At 46.8% G+C, this 18,592-nt stretch overlaps 1 protein-coding gene across 1 annotated transcript in view; it reads left to right on the top strand.

The window, feature by feature from the left end:
- The window catches only part of slc22a18 (solute carrier family 22 member 18), a 136,544-nt gene that overhangs the window by 83,019 nt on the left and 34,933 nt on the right, over positions 1-18,592 (top strand). The window contains exons 5-7 of the mRNA XM_070899758.1: positions 352-467; positions 1,744-1,854; positions 5,382-5,482. Of these exons, the coding sequence (XP_070755859.1) occupies positions 352-467; positions 1,744-1,854; positions 5,382-5,482 (328 nt within the window). The remainder of the gene's footprint in view (positions 1-351; positions 468-1,743; positions 1,855-5,381; positions 5,483-18,592) is intronic.

The raw sequence follows: 18,592 nt of genomic DNA, 5'->3' as shown, positions 1-18,592 counted from the left end.
GAAATACATTGGTGTATGTGGCGATCCAAAAATTCACATTTCCAAATCAGTGGGTTGGCAACTACATGAAACAATGGGTAAAAAATTCAACTTGTTCAGATGATAGGAAAGTCCTGCTACTTGTATTAATACCGTTAACAGCAATTCTAAATCAGCCAACCACATGATCTAGATTAAAGATCCCTTTGTGCACTCAGATCAAAGAAGCAAACCTCTTTTGATATCTAAATCAGATGTCTCTGGCTGAATTTTAATTAAAGTGATGCAAGTAAATACATGAATTGATGACGGGTGTGTGATGCAAACTTCTGAAGCCCATGTTGCTGATCTAACTTGTGTTGCCTCCGTTAGGGAACCGTTTGCAGCCTATGTTGCAGCGGCTGGGTCTGTCCTGAACACCATTGTGGTATTGAAATACATCCCAGCTCATACCAAACCTGTGACCTTGACCAAGGAAAATAAACCAGGTCAGTTGAAGTTTGTGTGTGTCATATCACATGTCCAGACATGAATAATTAATTCCGTGCGAGTCTTTGTACATTCATTTTCCTGTCCTTTTTTCTGCTTTTGCAGTTTTTCTCCCCTTAGCCTTCGAGTCCTGAAGCCTTTGATTTGTGGTAAAGTGTGATTCCACAGGCACCAGATGCCCTCTGACTTTTCATAGAATCTTATCGGACAGAAGCAGGCCATTCGGCCCCTTGTGACTGTGTCAGGGCTGTTCAATTTAATCCCACAGCCCAGCTTTTTTCCCATAACCCTGCAAATTAGTTCTCCAAGTACATGTCCAATTGCCTCTTGAAAGTTCCTGTGGAATCTGATTCCTCCATCCTTTCAGGTCGTGCGTTCCGATCTGAACAACCGTCTTGTGTGAAGCAACTTCTCATTTCCCCTCTAGTTCTTCTGCCAATGATTTTAAATCTATGACCACTGGTTAATGATCCACGTGCCCGAGTAAACAGCTTCTCCCTCCTTAGTCTATGATGGAGGTGTACTGATCCGCAGCATTCAACCCCTGGCAGACAGTACTGTGGGCATCCATCCACTGGTACTGGTACGGGAGTTGAATGTTACTGAAGCTGATCACTGACCAAATGCTTTCCTCTCCTCCTCAGCAATACTGAGGCCAGTTGCAATGCCTGAACCAATCCCTTGCCTTTGATCAGCTACTTCGGCAGAGAATGGGAATTGAATCTGGGCTGTTTTCACACACAGGGGAGCAGAAATCTGGAACTCTCTCTCCCAAATGTCTGCATGCTGGGTCAATTAAAACTTTTAAGACTGGGGTCAATAGATTTTTGTTAAAGGTATCGAGAGATGTGGATCAAAACGGCTCAATGGGGTTGAGGTACAGGTCAGTCATGGTCTAATTGAATGGCGGAGCAGCTCGAGGGGCTGAATGGTCTACTCCTGCTCCTATGTTTTGATTTGTATGGCTCAGTACTACATCGAGTCAGCACCTTTACACACTGCGCCATTGGAAAAGCCTGATATTTTTTCTTACAAAGGCAAGCAATAATGGTTCGGACAACACAACTCTTGTGCAGGGATAGTTGGGTACACAACATCCTTTCACCTGAAAAACGTGGATTTGTGCCGAGCCCAGGCTGATGGAATGAAGGTCTCTGCTTTCTGATGGCTGTTTGGATCTTGTGGTTGTCGGCCCAGCCCCGTGTGGATGTGAGAGTGTGTGTGAAACGAGGAGCATGCACAGCACTGAGCACTGACAAACAATTTCTGTTTTAGAAACGGCTCCCAGTATGAGTATCTTCAGTGTGAAAAAAATATTCAGGCTGCTGAGCATCCCTGGAGCTGCAGGAATCCTCACCATTAAAACCATCAGTGGACTGCCCATGGGTAAGTCACCTTACTGTACCCGTTTGAGTATACAGGAGACAGCTCCTGGGTAAGTCAACTTGTTTACTTAATATGCTTCATTATAATGGTTGCTGCACTGGGCACGCGACGTCACTTTATACAAGTTTATATAATGGGTACTATAATGTTGAGTTGTCTCACTTACTGTATATTGTTAGATAATTGCTAATTATGAATAATTGACCCTAATTACTGCTTGTATTTTTTCTGCCTTTCTCTTCTCGAGGGTATAGCTCAGTCGGTGCTGTTCAATACTTCACCCGAGTGAGCAAGTGTGAGCCCAAACACTGAACCATGGGGGAGCAACATAGCTGAGCCCCCTGGTCCTGGATTGGCTGCGTTGGTCTCCGACTCCTGATTTTTCAGGCAAACTTCCTAGCTGCATTATTCTAGACAGAGCTATGGAATATTGCAGTCGAGAGGTTTATCTGCAACATCAGGGCCGGGATTTTCTGAGACAAGAGCGTTGGAGGCGTGGGGGGGGGGGCTGTGAATTCCGACCCCAACCCGCCCACTTTCACCTTTCAATCCGGTCGCCACCCCCCCCCTCCCCCCCGGTCCTGCCTATCAGCTACCAAAAGGCGGATCAGCAATTTACATATGATAATGAGGCCTGAGGCCTTTACTTTCAGGTCTTCCTGCAGGCGGCCGGAGGTCCTGGGGCTCAGGATTTCCGGCGGCTGCAACAAGGCAGCCTCAGCCTCGTGCCGAGAGGAGCAGGAGAGCCTGGCCCTCCCAGGGTCAGTGATTGGACCTCTCCCCGGGCCTGGAACACCGCCCCCAGTACCGAATGTGAAGGTGGATGAAGAGCTTGGGCAGCCGTCTGTGGCACAGGACAGAATGTTTTCTTCACAGGGTGAAGAATGCTCGCGGAGAAAATCATTGGGCCAGCCAAACACAATCTGCAGAAAAAAATGGGGATGGGAAAATGTTGTGCAGCATTTCATGATTGAAAAGTTACCAAAAGATTTTTTTTTTTAAATGCATTTAGCTGCCAGACTGGAAGAGCTGCAGAAGAAAGCATTCAGGGGACAAAGCTTCTGCACCTTAGTGGAAAATGTGGCTGAGGTTTTCCGTGGAGTTTGGGGAAAGGGTCAGAGGATCAGATGTTGGGAGCCTCTCCTTCGCTTCTAGTCATAAAATCATAGAATCATAGAATGATCGAATGATACAGCATGGAAGGAGGCCATTTGCTCCCTTTGGAAGAGCTATCCAACCAGTCCCACTCCCTCGCTCTTTCCCCATAGCATTGCAAATATTTTTCCTTTGCGTATTTATCCAATTCCCGTTTGAAAGTTACTATTGAATCTGCTCCCACCGCCCTTTCAGGCAGCGAGCGCGTTCCCGATCATAACAAATTGTTGCGTAAAAAAACATGTTCACTCAAAATGCCTCTGGTTCTTTTGCCAATCACCTTAAATCTGTGTCCTCTGGTTACTGACCTTCCTGCCATTGGAAACAGTTTCTCCTTATTTATTCTATTAAAACCATTCATGACTTTGAACACCTCTATCAAGTCTCCCATTAACCTTCTCTACTCTAAGAAAAACAATTCCAGCTTCTCCGGTCTCTCCACATAACTGAAGTCCCTCATCCCTGGAACCATTCTAGTTAATCTCTTCTGCATCCTCTCTAAGGTCTTGACACCTTTCCTAAAGTGTGGTACCCAGAATTGAACACAATACTCCAGATGAGGCCTAACCGGTATTTAAGGTTTACCACAACAAACAGAATTCAAATTCACAACAGCCCAAGGTGGGATTTGAACCCCCCACTCTGGATCATTACTCCAGCCCTCCAGGTTTCTGCTAACATAACCACTACACTACCATACCTGATGCAGTCCTCGTTTTTATATGAAAATCCTATGTTGACAAATATTCAGTGGTATAGAAAGCTGCTCCAAAATGCCAGTAATATAGCAGTTTTGTGCTTGGACACACAGTGGATTGGTTTGGGGACGTGTTGGTCGTGTTTTGAAGTCCTATCTGCTGCACCACAGCCAATTCTCCTGTTAGGATTCTCAAAACTTGGTTCACAATCAATTGATTAAGAATGAAGGAATTGTGTGATTCTGGATGATTGACATGAGCATGTATGATGGCATTAGCTTAGTTATTCGTGGAATTAAATCATTTGCTGGTTAGGTATGCCAAAACTACCAGCGTAAGAATTTGAAGGACATTTGCTGGACAGGAGGCCCTTTTCCTTCGCATGCGTACAATCTGTCACAAGGATTTTTGACACATCGCAAGTGCAGGGTTTAGGCACATGCGCTTCACATACCTAAACCTGGAACTTGCGGGGACCCTGTGGGCGCGTGTGCACCTGGTATCCATCCGCGGGGAGCGCAATTTTAGACCCAATATTTTTTTTAAATTAAATGTCAAAAGAGTTTCTCTTGCTGTTAGTATTTAGTCTCTGCAAGTTTACTTTGGAACTCTGCAAGTCCTTAGCAAATTCTGTATAACCTGATCCTAGTATAATCCTTTTAAGGTGCCTGGAAATAACTGATTGCCTTGAAATTAACATCCCTTGTCACTTTTATAGTTCCTAAATTAAGTTGTGGCAATTACAGAGGAGTGTCCGTGTCACTGCAATATCCTGACAAGAATATATTTGCTGAGTACTGCATCCCCAAAAGATCCTTATAATTTTTCACTTATCTGCTATGCTGTCTAGTGTTGATCGCTCCCCCTTCCACTTCTCCCCTTCTCTCTCTTTCCCTCTTTTCATTATCACCCCCAAATGACCATTCATTATGGTGAGTCTAAGCAGCGAGTATTGGCAGGCTTTGGAGAACATTGCAGCTGAGCCCAATCCTGTCCTCACTCACATATCTCACACTTTCTAACAGGGCTCGTTGGATAGTGATCAGGAGCAGGAACCGTGGCTAAATTTTCCCACCTTCCTAGGAGCAGGAAGTCGAATTTCTAGCGCCTGTAACAATTTATCATGCTTCGATCAGCTAACTGGCGAATTAAACCTGGGACCTTCTGGTCTGTACTGAATGACAGGGCCTGACAGGCCAACAAGGAAGTTCTCCTGTTTTCCATTTTACAGCATTTTCTACTTAAATAATTGGTGCTTTTCTGGTGACCATCTGCAGTGCTTATTGGAACCTGCCTAGAGATTAGCAAACCAATGTGGGATCAAATAAAACTGCGACGGCCATCCTACTAGCCGCACATCTGCTTGTGCAGAATATGGGAGTGCATCATTTAAAACTCATTCAAGTGGATCTTTCCAACCCTTGTCTTTTACCACTGCAATTTGTGATGGAACAACTTTCTTGGGAATCACAAACTCCTCATTAAATTGGTTCTAAATTAATTGGGCAGTCCAAAAAAAATGTGAGTTTGTAGTTGTCTGCACAATGTTAGGGACCACCCACCCCAAATCTAATTTTGATTGGGCGGCGAACTTATCCAAATGGAAACCATGCTGCAAAATATAGCCACAAATCTTGAACACCTGCGTGACCTAGCTTTCTTGTTCTGTTACAGGAGTGTTCCAGAGTATGTTTTCGATTGTTGCTATGGACCATTTCAAACTGGAGCCGGAGAACAATGGCTATCTCATGGCTTACATTGGTGTGTTGCAAATGGTAAGGGACATTACAATGCTCTCGCCAGCAGTGCTCAGCAGTACTTTCCTCGGAGAAATCTTTCTCTGTTAGGTTGCATTGAAAGATCTTTGTTAACCAAGCCAGGTCTGCACAGCAGAACCTCATAACAACACTAACATAAAACTGTCAAACACAGAGATGTATTAACTAACACAACTTTATTTAACAATGTTTATTGTAACATACTAAATGAGTTAAGTGCTCATGATCACAGCAAAAGTGGACTGATCCTTAATTAGTCAATCAACTGAATCTAGATTATAGTAAGTGCAAACGTAAGCTTAGTGCATCAAATTATCTCCTTCATAGCTGGTTTTACTAGTAATAGTATAACTAAGTTATGTTCAGTGACCCAAGATTATAGTACAGGTTAGTAAGATTAAGTATCACAATCTATATTCACAGTATCACTGGCAGATTTCCAGTTTTTCTTTGTAGCATGAGTACAGGATCAGTTTTGCCTTCCTCTGTGATTCTCTGGCCTCCCCTCCGGAAACGGATGCAGTGAATCATTAAGACCAATGTTCCTGAGCATTTCCTGTGACTCAAGAGCGAGGGGAAAGGGGCGGGCCCTGGATCAGCTGGTCTCTGGCCCTTTAACACTGCTCAGGGATTGCCACAGCTTTCCTTGGAGAGGTAGCTGAGCCTGGCCTGCAGCAGATGTAGACACAGACCAAACAGAGGCATTTAAATGAGGAGGAAGGGGGTGCTTGATGGGAGCCCCGGCAGAGGGGCAGCCCGCCCAGGATCCCTGACAACACTTGGTCTGGTTCCAGGTTCAATTTCTGGTCTTTGCTGAATCCAGCATTGGTCACACAGCAATCACAACACACCACTTGCTCCCAGCTTGCCTGGACTAACGAGGGGAGAAAATGATCAAGGTTCCTGCTTCTGATCACTATCATAGAAACAAAGAAACATAGAAAATAGATGCAGGAGTAGGCCATTTGGCCCTTCGAGCCTGCACCACCATTCAATGAGTTCATGGCTGAACATGCAACTTCAGTACCCCTAATGACTCCTGCATGCGAGAGGGCATGTGTATGTATTTACATGTTGGGTAAGGACAAGATGGGTTCGCTTTGATGTCCCATTTTCACTCATCATACCGATTTCAGTCGAGTACTCCTCATCTATCTGAATGAGTTTAATGCCAAATTGTGGGCAGGTTTGTGCTCGGGAACCACATCCACGAGGAGCTGGGTTAGGCTGCCCCAAGCTCATTTCATATAGGACCTTTTGAACCAGTGGAGAGAAAGGAGTCTTTTGTTCCATCAAATGGGGCTGAATTCAGACCTAGGTCAAAGAAATGGAGGGGACAGTGTTCTAACACATTACAGATTCAGGTATTGTCAGTCGGATGTACTGCTGTACGATACCACCCACAGTGCAATTGATCCTGTGCTGATTTCCCCTCTGGGGAGAACAGGTCTAGTTGTATTGTTCTATGGTTCTATATCTGGTGTTGACTATAATTTGAATTCCATTTATATAAGTCAATGCAGTGCAAGGTATTACTTATAATTTTATGGGTCAACATTCTTTGTTTAGCTGTGTGTGTGTATTAAATGGAGCTCGGCTCATTCTTTCTTCCTCTTTCATTCTTTTTCACACTCCAAGTGGGAGCTTGCTGTGCGCAAATTGGCTGTCGCGTTTCCTACATTACAACAGTGACTACACTTCAAAAGTACTTCATTGGCTGTAAATTGCTTTGGGACATCCTGAGGTCATGAAAGACGCTATATAAATGCAAGATTTTTTTTCTTTTTTCTCACCTCTCTTTCCCTTTCTCTCTCTTTCTCTTTGACACGCACATACCTGAAGCATTGTAAATAACTTGGGCCACAGAAACCACACATTCATGAGAAGTCAACATTCTAAAATGGATCAACGCTTCCGAGTGCTGCCAAGGAATTTCAGCAGTTTAATTGTCATACAGTGTGTGAGAACATTGCACCCACGAGTAAATAGACAGGTGTGTGTCTGATGCTGCCATTACCCCATCCTCTCCCCAACACTAACAGTCACCCCAAAAACTATACACCCGTTCCCCACAATGACAACAACTTGCATTTAATATGGTTAAATATCCCAAGCTGCTCCACAGGAGTGTTATCAAACAAAATTTGACACCGAGCCACATAAGGAGATATTAAGACGGATGACAAAGTGGTAGGTTTTATAGAGCATCTTAAAGGAGGAGAGAGGCAGTGAGATTTGGTGAGGGAGGGATTGCAGATCTTCAGCCCTAGGCAGCTACTCTTCCTCATGTTATTAGGATATAGTCAGTTTTCAGGATAGCAACCTATCTGCTGGCTCACTCCTGCACCGCTCCCAGTACGTACTCGCTGAACCTACTATCTCACTCCTACTCTGAGGAACATAGGAACAAGAGAACACCATTCAGCCCTTCGAGCCTGTTCCACCATTCAATTAGATCATGGCTGATCTGTATCTTAACTCTATCTAGCCGTCTGGGTTCCATAATCCTTAATACCCTCGCCTAACAAAAATCTAACACTCTCAGTTTTGAAATTTTGAATTGACCCAGCCGCAATAGCTTTTTGGAAGAGAGAGTTCCAGATTTCCACTACCCTTTGTGTGAAGAATGCTTTCTGATATCACCCCCGAAAGGCCTAGCTCTAATTTTAAAGTTATGCCCCTTAGTTCTGGACACCATACCAGAGGCAATAGTTTCTCCTCTATCTACCCTATCAAATCCTTTAATCAGCATCTGTACAACCTGTCCTCATCATTTAACCCTTTTAGCCCCGGTATCAATCTGGTGAATCTGCGCTACTCCCCTCCAAGGCCCGATATACCCTTCCTGAGGTCTGCTGTCCAGAACTGAACGCGGTTACTCTAAATGGGAGCTAACTGGAGCTGTGTACAGCTGTAACATAACTTCCACCCTTTGTATTCCAGAACTCTCGCTCCACTCCCAGCCCAACTCAGCATTCCGTCCTGCTCATAGTTTCTCTGTCGGAGCAAATAAATGGCATTGGAACTGCTCGTCCGTCCCCAAGCATTTTGAACAGCATTCCTCTCCTTCCTCTAATGCTTTAAGCACTCCAATCTACTGATCGCCTTGACTAGCCACTCTATCTCGTGAATTTTCCACATTGAACTCTCAGGTCCCAGTTGGAGGTCACCAAAACCAAATTCTGGGTGTCTGACGGTGACAAGCTCTGCCCTTGCACTGCCACAGTCACTGCTTCCCACACCCTTTCCTGCTTCATTACTGTTGCTCCCCGCTGCCCACACTCCTCTGCCCTGGCCTGCCTCGAGCTCTGTGCATGATCCGACGGCCATGTTAATTGCTGATTACGATCTGACCTCTCTACAAACCCTGGACTTTCTGATCGCCATGCTGACCTCACACTCGCTGATCTTGTAGTCAATTATGACTCCCTTATAACCACATTTTTGCCTGCTCTGTTAACAGTATCCTTGATTTGGTGGGGGAGAGGGGGAATAGGTAAAAATGCAAGAGTACAGAGCCACTAGCTCCTGAAACGTTGATAAGTGAAGATGTGGACATCGTTGAAAAATTGAGTAAGATCTTTAGTTCCAATTTTCATATTTGTGAACATGAATGGACCATCTCTTTCTTGAGAGATCCACAGACATACATCAGATCCTGGCTTTAAAATCACAGGACAGAAAATGACACAAAGTCAAGTTGATGAGTGCAGCAGTCTTCTGATGAAGCTGGTAATCGCCATCTCTCTTGCAAACATTTACCTCACTCTGAGGTCCTTTTCCAGTGAAAGTGTACATCGAATTATCCAATCATTAGACTTCCATTGTGAAAAGTGATGGGTGCGGTTAATGACTTTCAGATTAAAGATTGCAAAATATTTCCATCTTTATGTAAATATATTCAGGGATGTGGCAAACTTTGCCCTGGGCATTTGTACTTAGGCCCAACTGTGACATTAATCATCAGCTTCAGTCAAATTTGATGAGCTGCTGTGCTGTCAGTGGTGCCAGTAAAATCTCAGAGTTCTGTGAGAAATGAATAAGGTGTCCCAGTGATTATGATTAAAGAGGCAACGCCTGCACCCAAGGTTCTTACTGTCACTTCACCGGTGCAGTCTTGCAGGATTAGGGATACTCCCAATGAATCAGGGCTGTGACTCCTTTGTACAGAAAATGTAAGTGCTGTTGGAGGCAACTGTTAACCATTCACTTAATAATCAGAAATTAATTGGGGTTAAGGATTCATGGCCTAGAATTTGGATATGGCCACAAAACGGGCGTTGTTAAGGCCCAACAATGTTAAGCTACCTCAGGTCAAAATGGTCTTTCGTGCTCAGCCATTAACATGATTGTAGTCTTGAGCTCAGTGCTAAAACTGCTGCTCATTGGCTTGCCGCTCAAAAGGTGGACCAATATCGGGTCCAGTCTAATTCCCAGTCATGTTTGGCACAGGCTTTATTCAGTACTTAAAGGGGAGGTGCATTGTTGTCACAGCACCTCATTGTCAGGCCACTTACAACTTTAGCTGGCAGGAACCGGCAGTGGAAACACATGGTGGGGCCTCAGTACATTCTCTGACGTGGCTCTTGATGCACTGCTCGTGGCCATGGAGAGGGGGCAGGCTGTCCTCTTCTCACACACTGGCAGGAAGCCCTCGCCTCACACCTCGCAAAGGCTCGGGCAGGAGATAGTCGCCTATGTCACGGCCATCACTGTGGTGACAAGGTCGGCCATCCAGTGCTGAACGAAGTTTCATGACCTCACACAGCAGGTCAAGGTGAGTGAAGGCTTCAGCAAATGCCATATCTCACCATCTGCACCACAAGTCTCTCTCACTGCTCAATGCACCACACCCCCAGCACTCACCTACCAACAATCTCTACCCATCACCACACGCACCTCACAATCACAGCTTCACTTCACTCACAACCTTACCACTGCTGCAACATTCACACCCACATCTCACACCTTGCACACACTGACAGTTATTCAACCCTGGCAGACACATCACCCAAACCATTGCACCACACTCACTCACACACTTCTCTTTCTCTTGCAAGCCAAGGTCGCTCATAATCGGAGCGAGCAGCAGCAGACAGGCGGGGGCCAAGTTGCCATCCAGGACCTCAACAAGCTAGAGAAGAGAACGCTGGAGATCATTGGGGGGCGGATAATGGAGGCCGTGGCCCTTGGGGATATCAACGGTATGCTCATTCCTAATCCTTCGTCTCACATCCCACTTCCCCTCATCCCACAATCTCTTCTCACTTTCAAGCTGCTGATGCAGTATGTATGCATATCTTGCTTTCCCCCGCTCTCCTCACCATAACTCAACTCTTGTGCCTCTCTGCTTTCAGTTAATCAAGACCAAGCACCAGACCAGCCTATCCCCGAGGCGATGCAAGAGAGCGAGAGGGGAGAAGAAGAAGAAGACACACCATCACTGCATCTATCACTCGCAGACACCAGCTCAGACACTGGCACTGCGCGAGCTTTAGAGGCTGGTATAGAGGCGGGGTCTGCGCCGGGCGAGGCACTGGGCACGAGTGGGCTGCAGCAAGGCTGGGGGGAAAGGGTAGCTCAGGGTCCCGTTCCCCGGAGGACACGTTAGCGCGCAGGTACTGTTGCACAGGACTCAGATGAGGGCCTCAATGGGGCGGCCCATGATGATGCGTGTGATGGGTGAAGAGACCGCGTTGACCCATGATGATGCGTGTGATGAGTGAAGAGACTGTGTTGACCCATGATGATGCGTGTGAAGAGACTGTGTTGACCCATGATGATGACGTGTGATGGGTGAAGAGACCGTGTTGACCCATGATGATGCGTGTGATGGGTGAAGAGACCGTGTTGACTCATGATGACGTGTGATGAGTGAAGAGTCCGTGTTGACCCATGATGATGCGTGTGATGAGTGAAGAGTCCGTGTTGACCCATGATGATGCGTGTGATGGGTGACGAGACTGTGTTGACCCATGATGACGTGTGATGGGTGACAAGACTGTGTTGACCCATGATGATGCGTGTGATGGGCGAAGAGACTGTGTTGACCCATGATGATGCGTGTGATGGGTGACGAGACCGTGTTGACCCATGATGATGCGTGTGATGGGCGAAGAGACTGTGTTGACCCATGATGACATGTGATGAGTGAAGAGACTGTGTTGACCCATGATGATGACGTGTGATGAGTGAAGAGACTGTGTTGACCCATGATGATGACATGTGATGGGTGACGAGACTGTGTTGACCCATGATGATGACGTGTGATGAGTGAATAGACCGTGTTGACCCATGATGATGACGTGTGATGAGTGAAGAGACCGTGTTGACACATGATGATGACATATGATGGGTGACGAGACCGTGTTGACCCATGATGATGCGTGTGATGGGTGACGAGACCGTGTTGACCCATGATGATGCGTGTGATGGGTGACGAGACCGTGTTGACCCATGATGATGACGTGTGATGGGTGAAGAGACCGTGTTGACCCATGATGATGACATGTGATGGGTGAAGAGACTGTGTTGACCCATGATGATGACGTGTGATGGGTGAAGAGACCGTGTTGACCCATGATAATGACGTGATGGGTGACGAGACCGTGTTGACCCATGATGATGACGTGTGATGGCCGATATCGCGGCTGCTTGCAGCACAGGCGGAAGCGCAGACCATGCTCATGCAGGCTCAGCTTTCTGCCACCCAAGCTCAGACAGCTGCCATCGGGTCTGGGTTTACCAGAGCATGCAGGGTGTTGCAGCAGCCCAGCAATCTGTGCTCCAACAGTTTGCTCTGGATGCTGAGGTGCTACCCCGGGGGGGTGGCAGTGGATCAGTGGAGCAGGAACCTGCTGTCCTCTCTCGGGATGACTGCATTCCTGCTCCCACCACTGCCACTCTGCCATTGCCCAGACTGCTACTGCCCATGCTGAGGTGGTGCAGTCTACAACCGGGCCTTCCAGGCCCAGAGCAGCTCGAGGGCGTCCTGCAAGGCCATCTGTAGTCTCTTGCACGGACACTCAGCAGCCTTCCAACAGCCATGCTGCAGCCACTGGAAACACTTTGCAGGAGCACTAGGAGATTAAAGGGCTCCCAAACGACAGGCACTAAGTGTAAATATGTGTCAATTGATTTTGGATAAAGTTATTAATTTTGTTTGGAACCTTTTGTGGTAGCTCTCATTTCAGCTTTGTATCCAGGAGGCCGCTGTGATAGTCCGTGGCACAGGGATGGTATGATGGGGATATGGGGAGCAACAGGGATCTGGGCTTTCATTCATTGGAATCAGAGTCTGATGAGGCGTTAATGCCCGTCTGGAAGGAGGATTGGCTGCCTGCCTTCGCCCTCCCTCCTCTTCCTCTTCCGCTAACACTTCCTCACCTCTTCCTCATTGTCCGCCTCCTGAGGTGGTCCCGCAATCCCTGGAGGCAAAGGCTGCGCCCTCATGTTAGCCAAGTTGTGGAGGATGCAGCAGACCACCACGGAATGGGAGACGTGCTCCAGCATGTACTGGAGGGCTCCTCCCGAGCGGTCAAGGCAGCGGAACCGTTGCTTCAGTTGCCTGATGCTCTGCGAATGATGTTGCTGGAGGAAGCAGGGCTCTCATTATATGAGTGCTGGGCACGAATGCTGGGGTTGCGGAGGGGAGAAATGAGCCAGGGGCACAGCGGATACCCCTTGTCTCCAAGTAGCCACCCTCGAGTTTCATGTGGTGGCTAGAAGATTGCTGGCACACCGGACTGACGCAGGATGAATACATCATGTCTGCTGCCACGATAGCGGGCATTGACCATCAGGAAGCTCTGTGTGTGGTCGCACACCAACTGCACAATAAGTGAATGGTAGCCCTTGCGGTTACAGAAGATCTCAGCATTGTTATACAGCACCCATAAAACCACGTGGGTGCAATCGATGTTGCCCTGCACCATGAACATAAACATAACAACATAAGAATTAGGAACAGGAGTAGGCCATCTAGCCCCTTGAGCCTGCTCCGCCATTCAACAAGATCATGGCTGATCTGGCCGTGGACTCGGCTCCACTTACCCGCCCGCTCCCCATAACCCTTAATTCCCTTATTGGTTAAAAATCTATCTATCTGTAATTTGAATACATTCAATGAGCTAACCTCAACTGCTTCCTTGGGCAGAGAATTCCACAGATTCACAACCCTCTGGGAGGAGAAATTCCTTCTCAACTCGGTTTTAAATTGGCTCCCCCGTATTTTGAGGCTGTGCCCCCTAGTTCTAGTCTCCCCGACCAGTGGAAACAACCTCTCCGCCTCTATCTTGTCTATCCCTTTCATGATTTTAAATGTTTCTATAAGATCACCCCTCATCCTTCTGAACTCCAACAAGTAATGACCCAGTCTACTCAATCTATCATCATAAGGTAACCCCCTCATCTCCGGAATCAGCCTAGTGAATCGTCTCTGTACCCGCTCCAAATCTAGTATATCCTTAAGTAAGGTGACCAAAACTGCACGCAGTACTCCAGGTGCGGCCTCACCAATATCCTATACAGTTGCAGCAGGACCTCCCTGCTTTTGTACTCCATCCCTCTCGCAATGAAGGCCAACATTCCATTCGCCTTCCTGATTACCTGCTGCACCTGCAAACTAACTTTTTGGGATTTGCTGTGTCACCCAGGCGGGTGGCACGGTTTAATGTTTATGTTTTTTTTCAGGTAAACTCAAAAGAGTTTCAAGGACCCCCAGGTCCCTCTGCACCGCAGCATGTTGTAATTTCTCCCCATTCAAATAATATTCCCTTTTACTGTTTTTTTTTCCAAGGTGGATGACCTCACATTTTCCGACATTGCCAAACCTTAGCCCATTCGCTTAACCTATCTAAATCTCTTTTCAGCCTCTCTGTGCCCTCTTCACAACACGCTTTCCCACTAATCTTTGTGTCATCTGCAAATTTTGTTACACTACACTCTGTCCCCTCTTCCAGGTCATCTATGTATATTGTAAACAGTTGTGGTCCCAGCATCGATCCCTGTGGCACACCACTAACCACCGATTTCCAACCCGAAAAGGACCCATTTATCCCGACTCTCTGCTTTCTGTTAGCCAGCCAATTCTCGATCCATGCTAATACATTTCCTCTGACTCCGCGAACCTTTATCTTCTGCAGTAACCTTTTGTGTGGCAACTTATCGAATGCCTTTTGGAAATCTAAATACACCACATCCATTGGTACACCTCTATCCACCATGCTCGTTATGTCCTCAAAGAATTCCAGTAAATTAGTTAAACATGATTTCCCCTTCATGAATCCATGTTGCGTCTGCTTGAATGCACTATTCCTATCTAGATGTCCCGCTCTTTCTTCCTTAATGATAGCTTCAAGCATTTTCCCCACTACAGATGTTAAACTAACCGGCCTACAGTTACCTGCCTTTTGTCTGCCCATTTTTTAAACAGAGGCGTTACATTAGCTGCTTTCCAATCCGCTGGTACCTCCCCAGAGTCCAGAGAATTTTGGTAGATTATAACGAATGCATTTGCTATAACTTCCGCCATCTCTTTTAATACCCCGGGATGCATTTCATCAGGACCAGGGGACTTCTCTACCTTGAGTTCCATTAGCCTGTCCAGCACTACCCCGCTAGTGATAGTGATTATCTCAAGGTCCTCCCTTCCCACATTCCCGTGACCAGCAATTTTTGGCATGGTTTTTGTGTCTTCCACTGTGAAGACCGAAGCAAAATAATTGTTTAAGGTCTCAGCCATTTCCACATTTCCCATTATTAAATCCCCCTTCTCATCTTCTAAGGGACCAACATTTAATTTAGTCACTCTTTTCTGTTTTATATATCGGTAAAAGCTTTTACTATCTGTTTTTATGTTTTGCGCAAGTTTACTTTCGTAATCTATCTTTCCTTTCTTTATTGCTTTCTCAGTCATTCTTTGCTGTCGTTTAAAATTTTCCCAATCTTCTATTTTCCCACTAACCTTGGCCACCTTATACGCATTGGTTTTTAATTTGATACTCTCCTTTATTTCCTTGGTTTTCACGGCTGGTTATCCCTTCTCTTACCGCACTTCTTTTTCACTGGAATATATTTTTGTTGAGCACTATGAAAGAGCTCCTTAAAAGTCCTCCACTGTTCCTCAATTGTGCCACCGTTTAGTCTGTGTTCCCAGTCTACTTTAGCCAACTCTGCCCTCATCCCACTGTAGTCCCCTTTGTTTAAGCATAGTACGCTCGTTTGAGACACTACTTCCTCACCCTCAATCTGTATTACAAATTCAACCATACTGTGATCACTCATTCCGAGAGGATCTTTTACTAGGAGATCGTTTATTATTCCTGTCTCATTACACAGGACCAGATCTAAGATAGCTTGCTCCCTTGTAGGTTCTGTAACATACTGTTCTAAGAAACAATCCCGTATGCATTCTATGAATTCCTCCTCAAGGCTACCCCGTGCGATTTGATTTGACCAATCGATATGTAGGTTAAAATCCCCCATGATTACTGCCGTTCCTTTTTCACATGCCTCCATTATTCCCTTGATTATTGTCCGCCCCACCGTGAAGTTATTATTTGGGGGCCTATAAACTGCGCCCGCCAGTGACTTTTTCCCCTTATTATCTCTAATCTCCACCCACAATGATTCAACATTTTGTTCATTAGAGCCAATATCGTCTCTCACAACTGCCCTGATATCATCCTTTATTAACAGAGCTACCCCACCTCCTTTCCCTTCTTGTCTATCTTTCCGAATTGTCAGATACCCCTGTATGTTTAATTCCCAGTCTTGGCCACCCTGCAACCACGTTTCTGTAATGGCCACTAAATCATACCCATTTGTAATGATTTGTGCCGTCAACTCATTTACTTTATTTCGAATGCTGCGTGCGTTTAGGTAGAGTGTTTTAATACTAGTTTTTAAACCATGACTTTTAGTTTTGACCCCTCCTGCAGCCCCTTTATATTCATACATATTGTCCCTTCCTGTCACCTTGTGGTTTACACTTACCCCAGTGCTTCTCTGCTCTGTTGCCTCCTGCCTTTTGCATTCTTTCTTGGGGTCCTGTTCATCTGAGCTCTCACTCACTCTAACTTGCTCAGAGCCCTCTCCTGGGTTCCGAATACTCCTCGCATTGAGGCACAGAGCTTTCAGGCTTGCCTTTTTATTACACTTTGACCCTTTAGAATTTTGCTGTACAGTGGCTCTTTTTGTTTTCTGCCTTGGGTTTCTCTGCCCTCCACTTTTACTCATCTCCTTTCTGTCTTTTGCTTCTGTCTCCATTTTGTTTCCCTCTGTCTCCCCACATTGGTTCCCATCCCCCTGCCATATTAGTTTAACTCCTCCCCAACAGCACTAACAAACACTCCCCTGAGGACATTGGTTCCGGTCCTGCCTAGGTGCAGACCGTCCGGTTTGTACTGGTCCCACCTTCCCCAGAACCGGTTCCAATGCCCCAGGAATTTGAATCCGTCCCTGCTGCACCACTGCTCAAGCCACGTATTCATCTGAGCTATCCTGTGATTCCTACTCTGACGAGCATGTGGCACTGGTAGCAATCCGGAGATTACTACTTTTAAGGTCCTACTTTTTAATTTAGCTCCCTAGCTCCTTAAATTCGTCTCGTAGGACCTCATCCCTTTTTTTACCTATATCGTTGGTATCAATGTGTACCACGACAACTGGCTGTTCACCCTCCCTTTTCAGAATGTCCTGCACCCGCTCCGAGACATCCTTGACCCTTGCACCAGGGAGGCAACATACCATCCTGGAGTCTCGGTTGCGGCCGCAGAAACGTCTATCTATTCCCCTTACAATTGAATCCCCTATCACTATCGCTCTCCCACTCTTTTTCCTGCCCTCCTGTGCAGCAGAGCCAGCCACGGTGCCATTGACTTGGCTGCTGCTGCCCTCCCCTGATGAGTCATCCCCTTCAACAGTACTCAAAGCGGTGTATCTGTTTTGCAGGGGTATGACCGCAGGGGACCCCTGCACTACCATCCTTGCACTGCTCTTCCTGCTGGTCTTCTATTCCCTATCTGGCTGTGGACCTTTCACCTGCGGTAAGACCAACTCGCTACATGTGCTACTCACGTCATTCTCAGCATCGTGGATGCTCCAGAGTGAATCCACCCTCAGCTCCAAATCCGCAACGCGGTCCGTCAGGAGCTGGAGGCGGATGCACTTCCCGCACACGTCGTCGTCAGGGACACCGGAAGTGTTATCCTGTTATCCTGGCAAAGCTACACGAGCACGCGTCCTGCTTCTCTCTGCTCAGGCAGAAGACGGCGTACTCCCTTCTGGTGTAGAGAGCCTCAGTGACCTCCCAGATGCAGAGATGGACGGTGAACTGTAAGATGTTAGCTATGTCACCTACTGCAGACTGGAAGGATCCACTGGCAAAGAAATTGAGGGGCACGGTGGCCTTGACTGCCACTGGGGGAGCTGTGGTCGCCCTGCTCTCAGGCTGCAGGTCTGCTTGCAGGAGGAGGCAGAGTTCTGTAACCACCTCCTTGGTGAAGCAGAGCCTCCTAATACACTGCTCCTCACTTAAATGGATATGAGAAATGCTCTCTGAAGACCCTCGGTGGGCAAGGCTTTCTGTTGAGAGCCCTCCTGGCCCTTGTCATCTTCGCTGCCTCTGCTCCCTCTCCCTAAGATACTCGAGTGTGAGGGGGACTGCCAGTACAGCCCCCATGACTGTGAGTAAGTGTTGTGAACAGAAACCTTTAAATAATGTTGAAGGCATTCTCCACTTGCAGCAACACTCCGTTACCTTCGAATCTTGAAAGAAGCTAATAAACTGCTGGAGTTACAGAAAGTTGCACAGACTGCAGAATGTCAGGTGCAAGTAGTTTCTGATGGTCCCTTTTAACTCCCGCTGCTGGAGCCTCCTTCCTGCTTCTCAACACATGCTCAGCTCGTCGCACGTAAGGCGTGCCAGTAACTGGAGCAGCAATATCAAAGCTCGCAGATCGGGCATTAAATGACCGTTTTACACTCACTGACGTCACGATCTGCATAATCTACATATCCCTAGTGAGCACGGACATTGGCAGCACTGCCCTCCATCTGGAAATGGCAGCCACCACAGGACCCACCGGCACTGGGCGGAAGAGCGGC

Source organism: Pristiophorus japonicus, chromosome 14, assembly GCF_044704955.1.
Source record: "Pristiophorus japonicus isolate sPriJap1 chromosome 14, sPriJap1.hap1, whole genome shotgun sequence".
NCBI lineage: Eukaryota > Metazoa > Chordata > Chondrichthyes > Pristiophoridae > Pristiophorus > Pristiophorus japonicus.
Note: the sequence above shows the minus strand (reverse complement) of the source record. Positions and strands in the feature narration are given on the sequence as shown.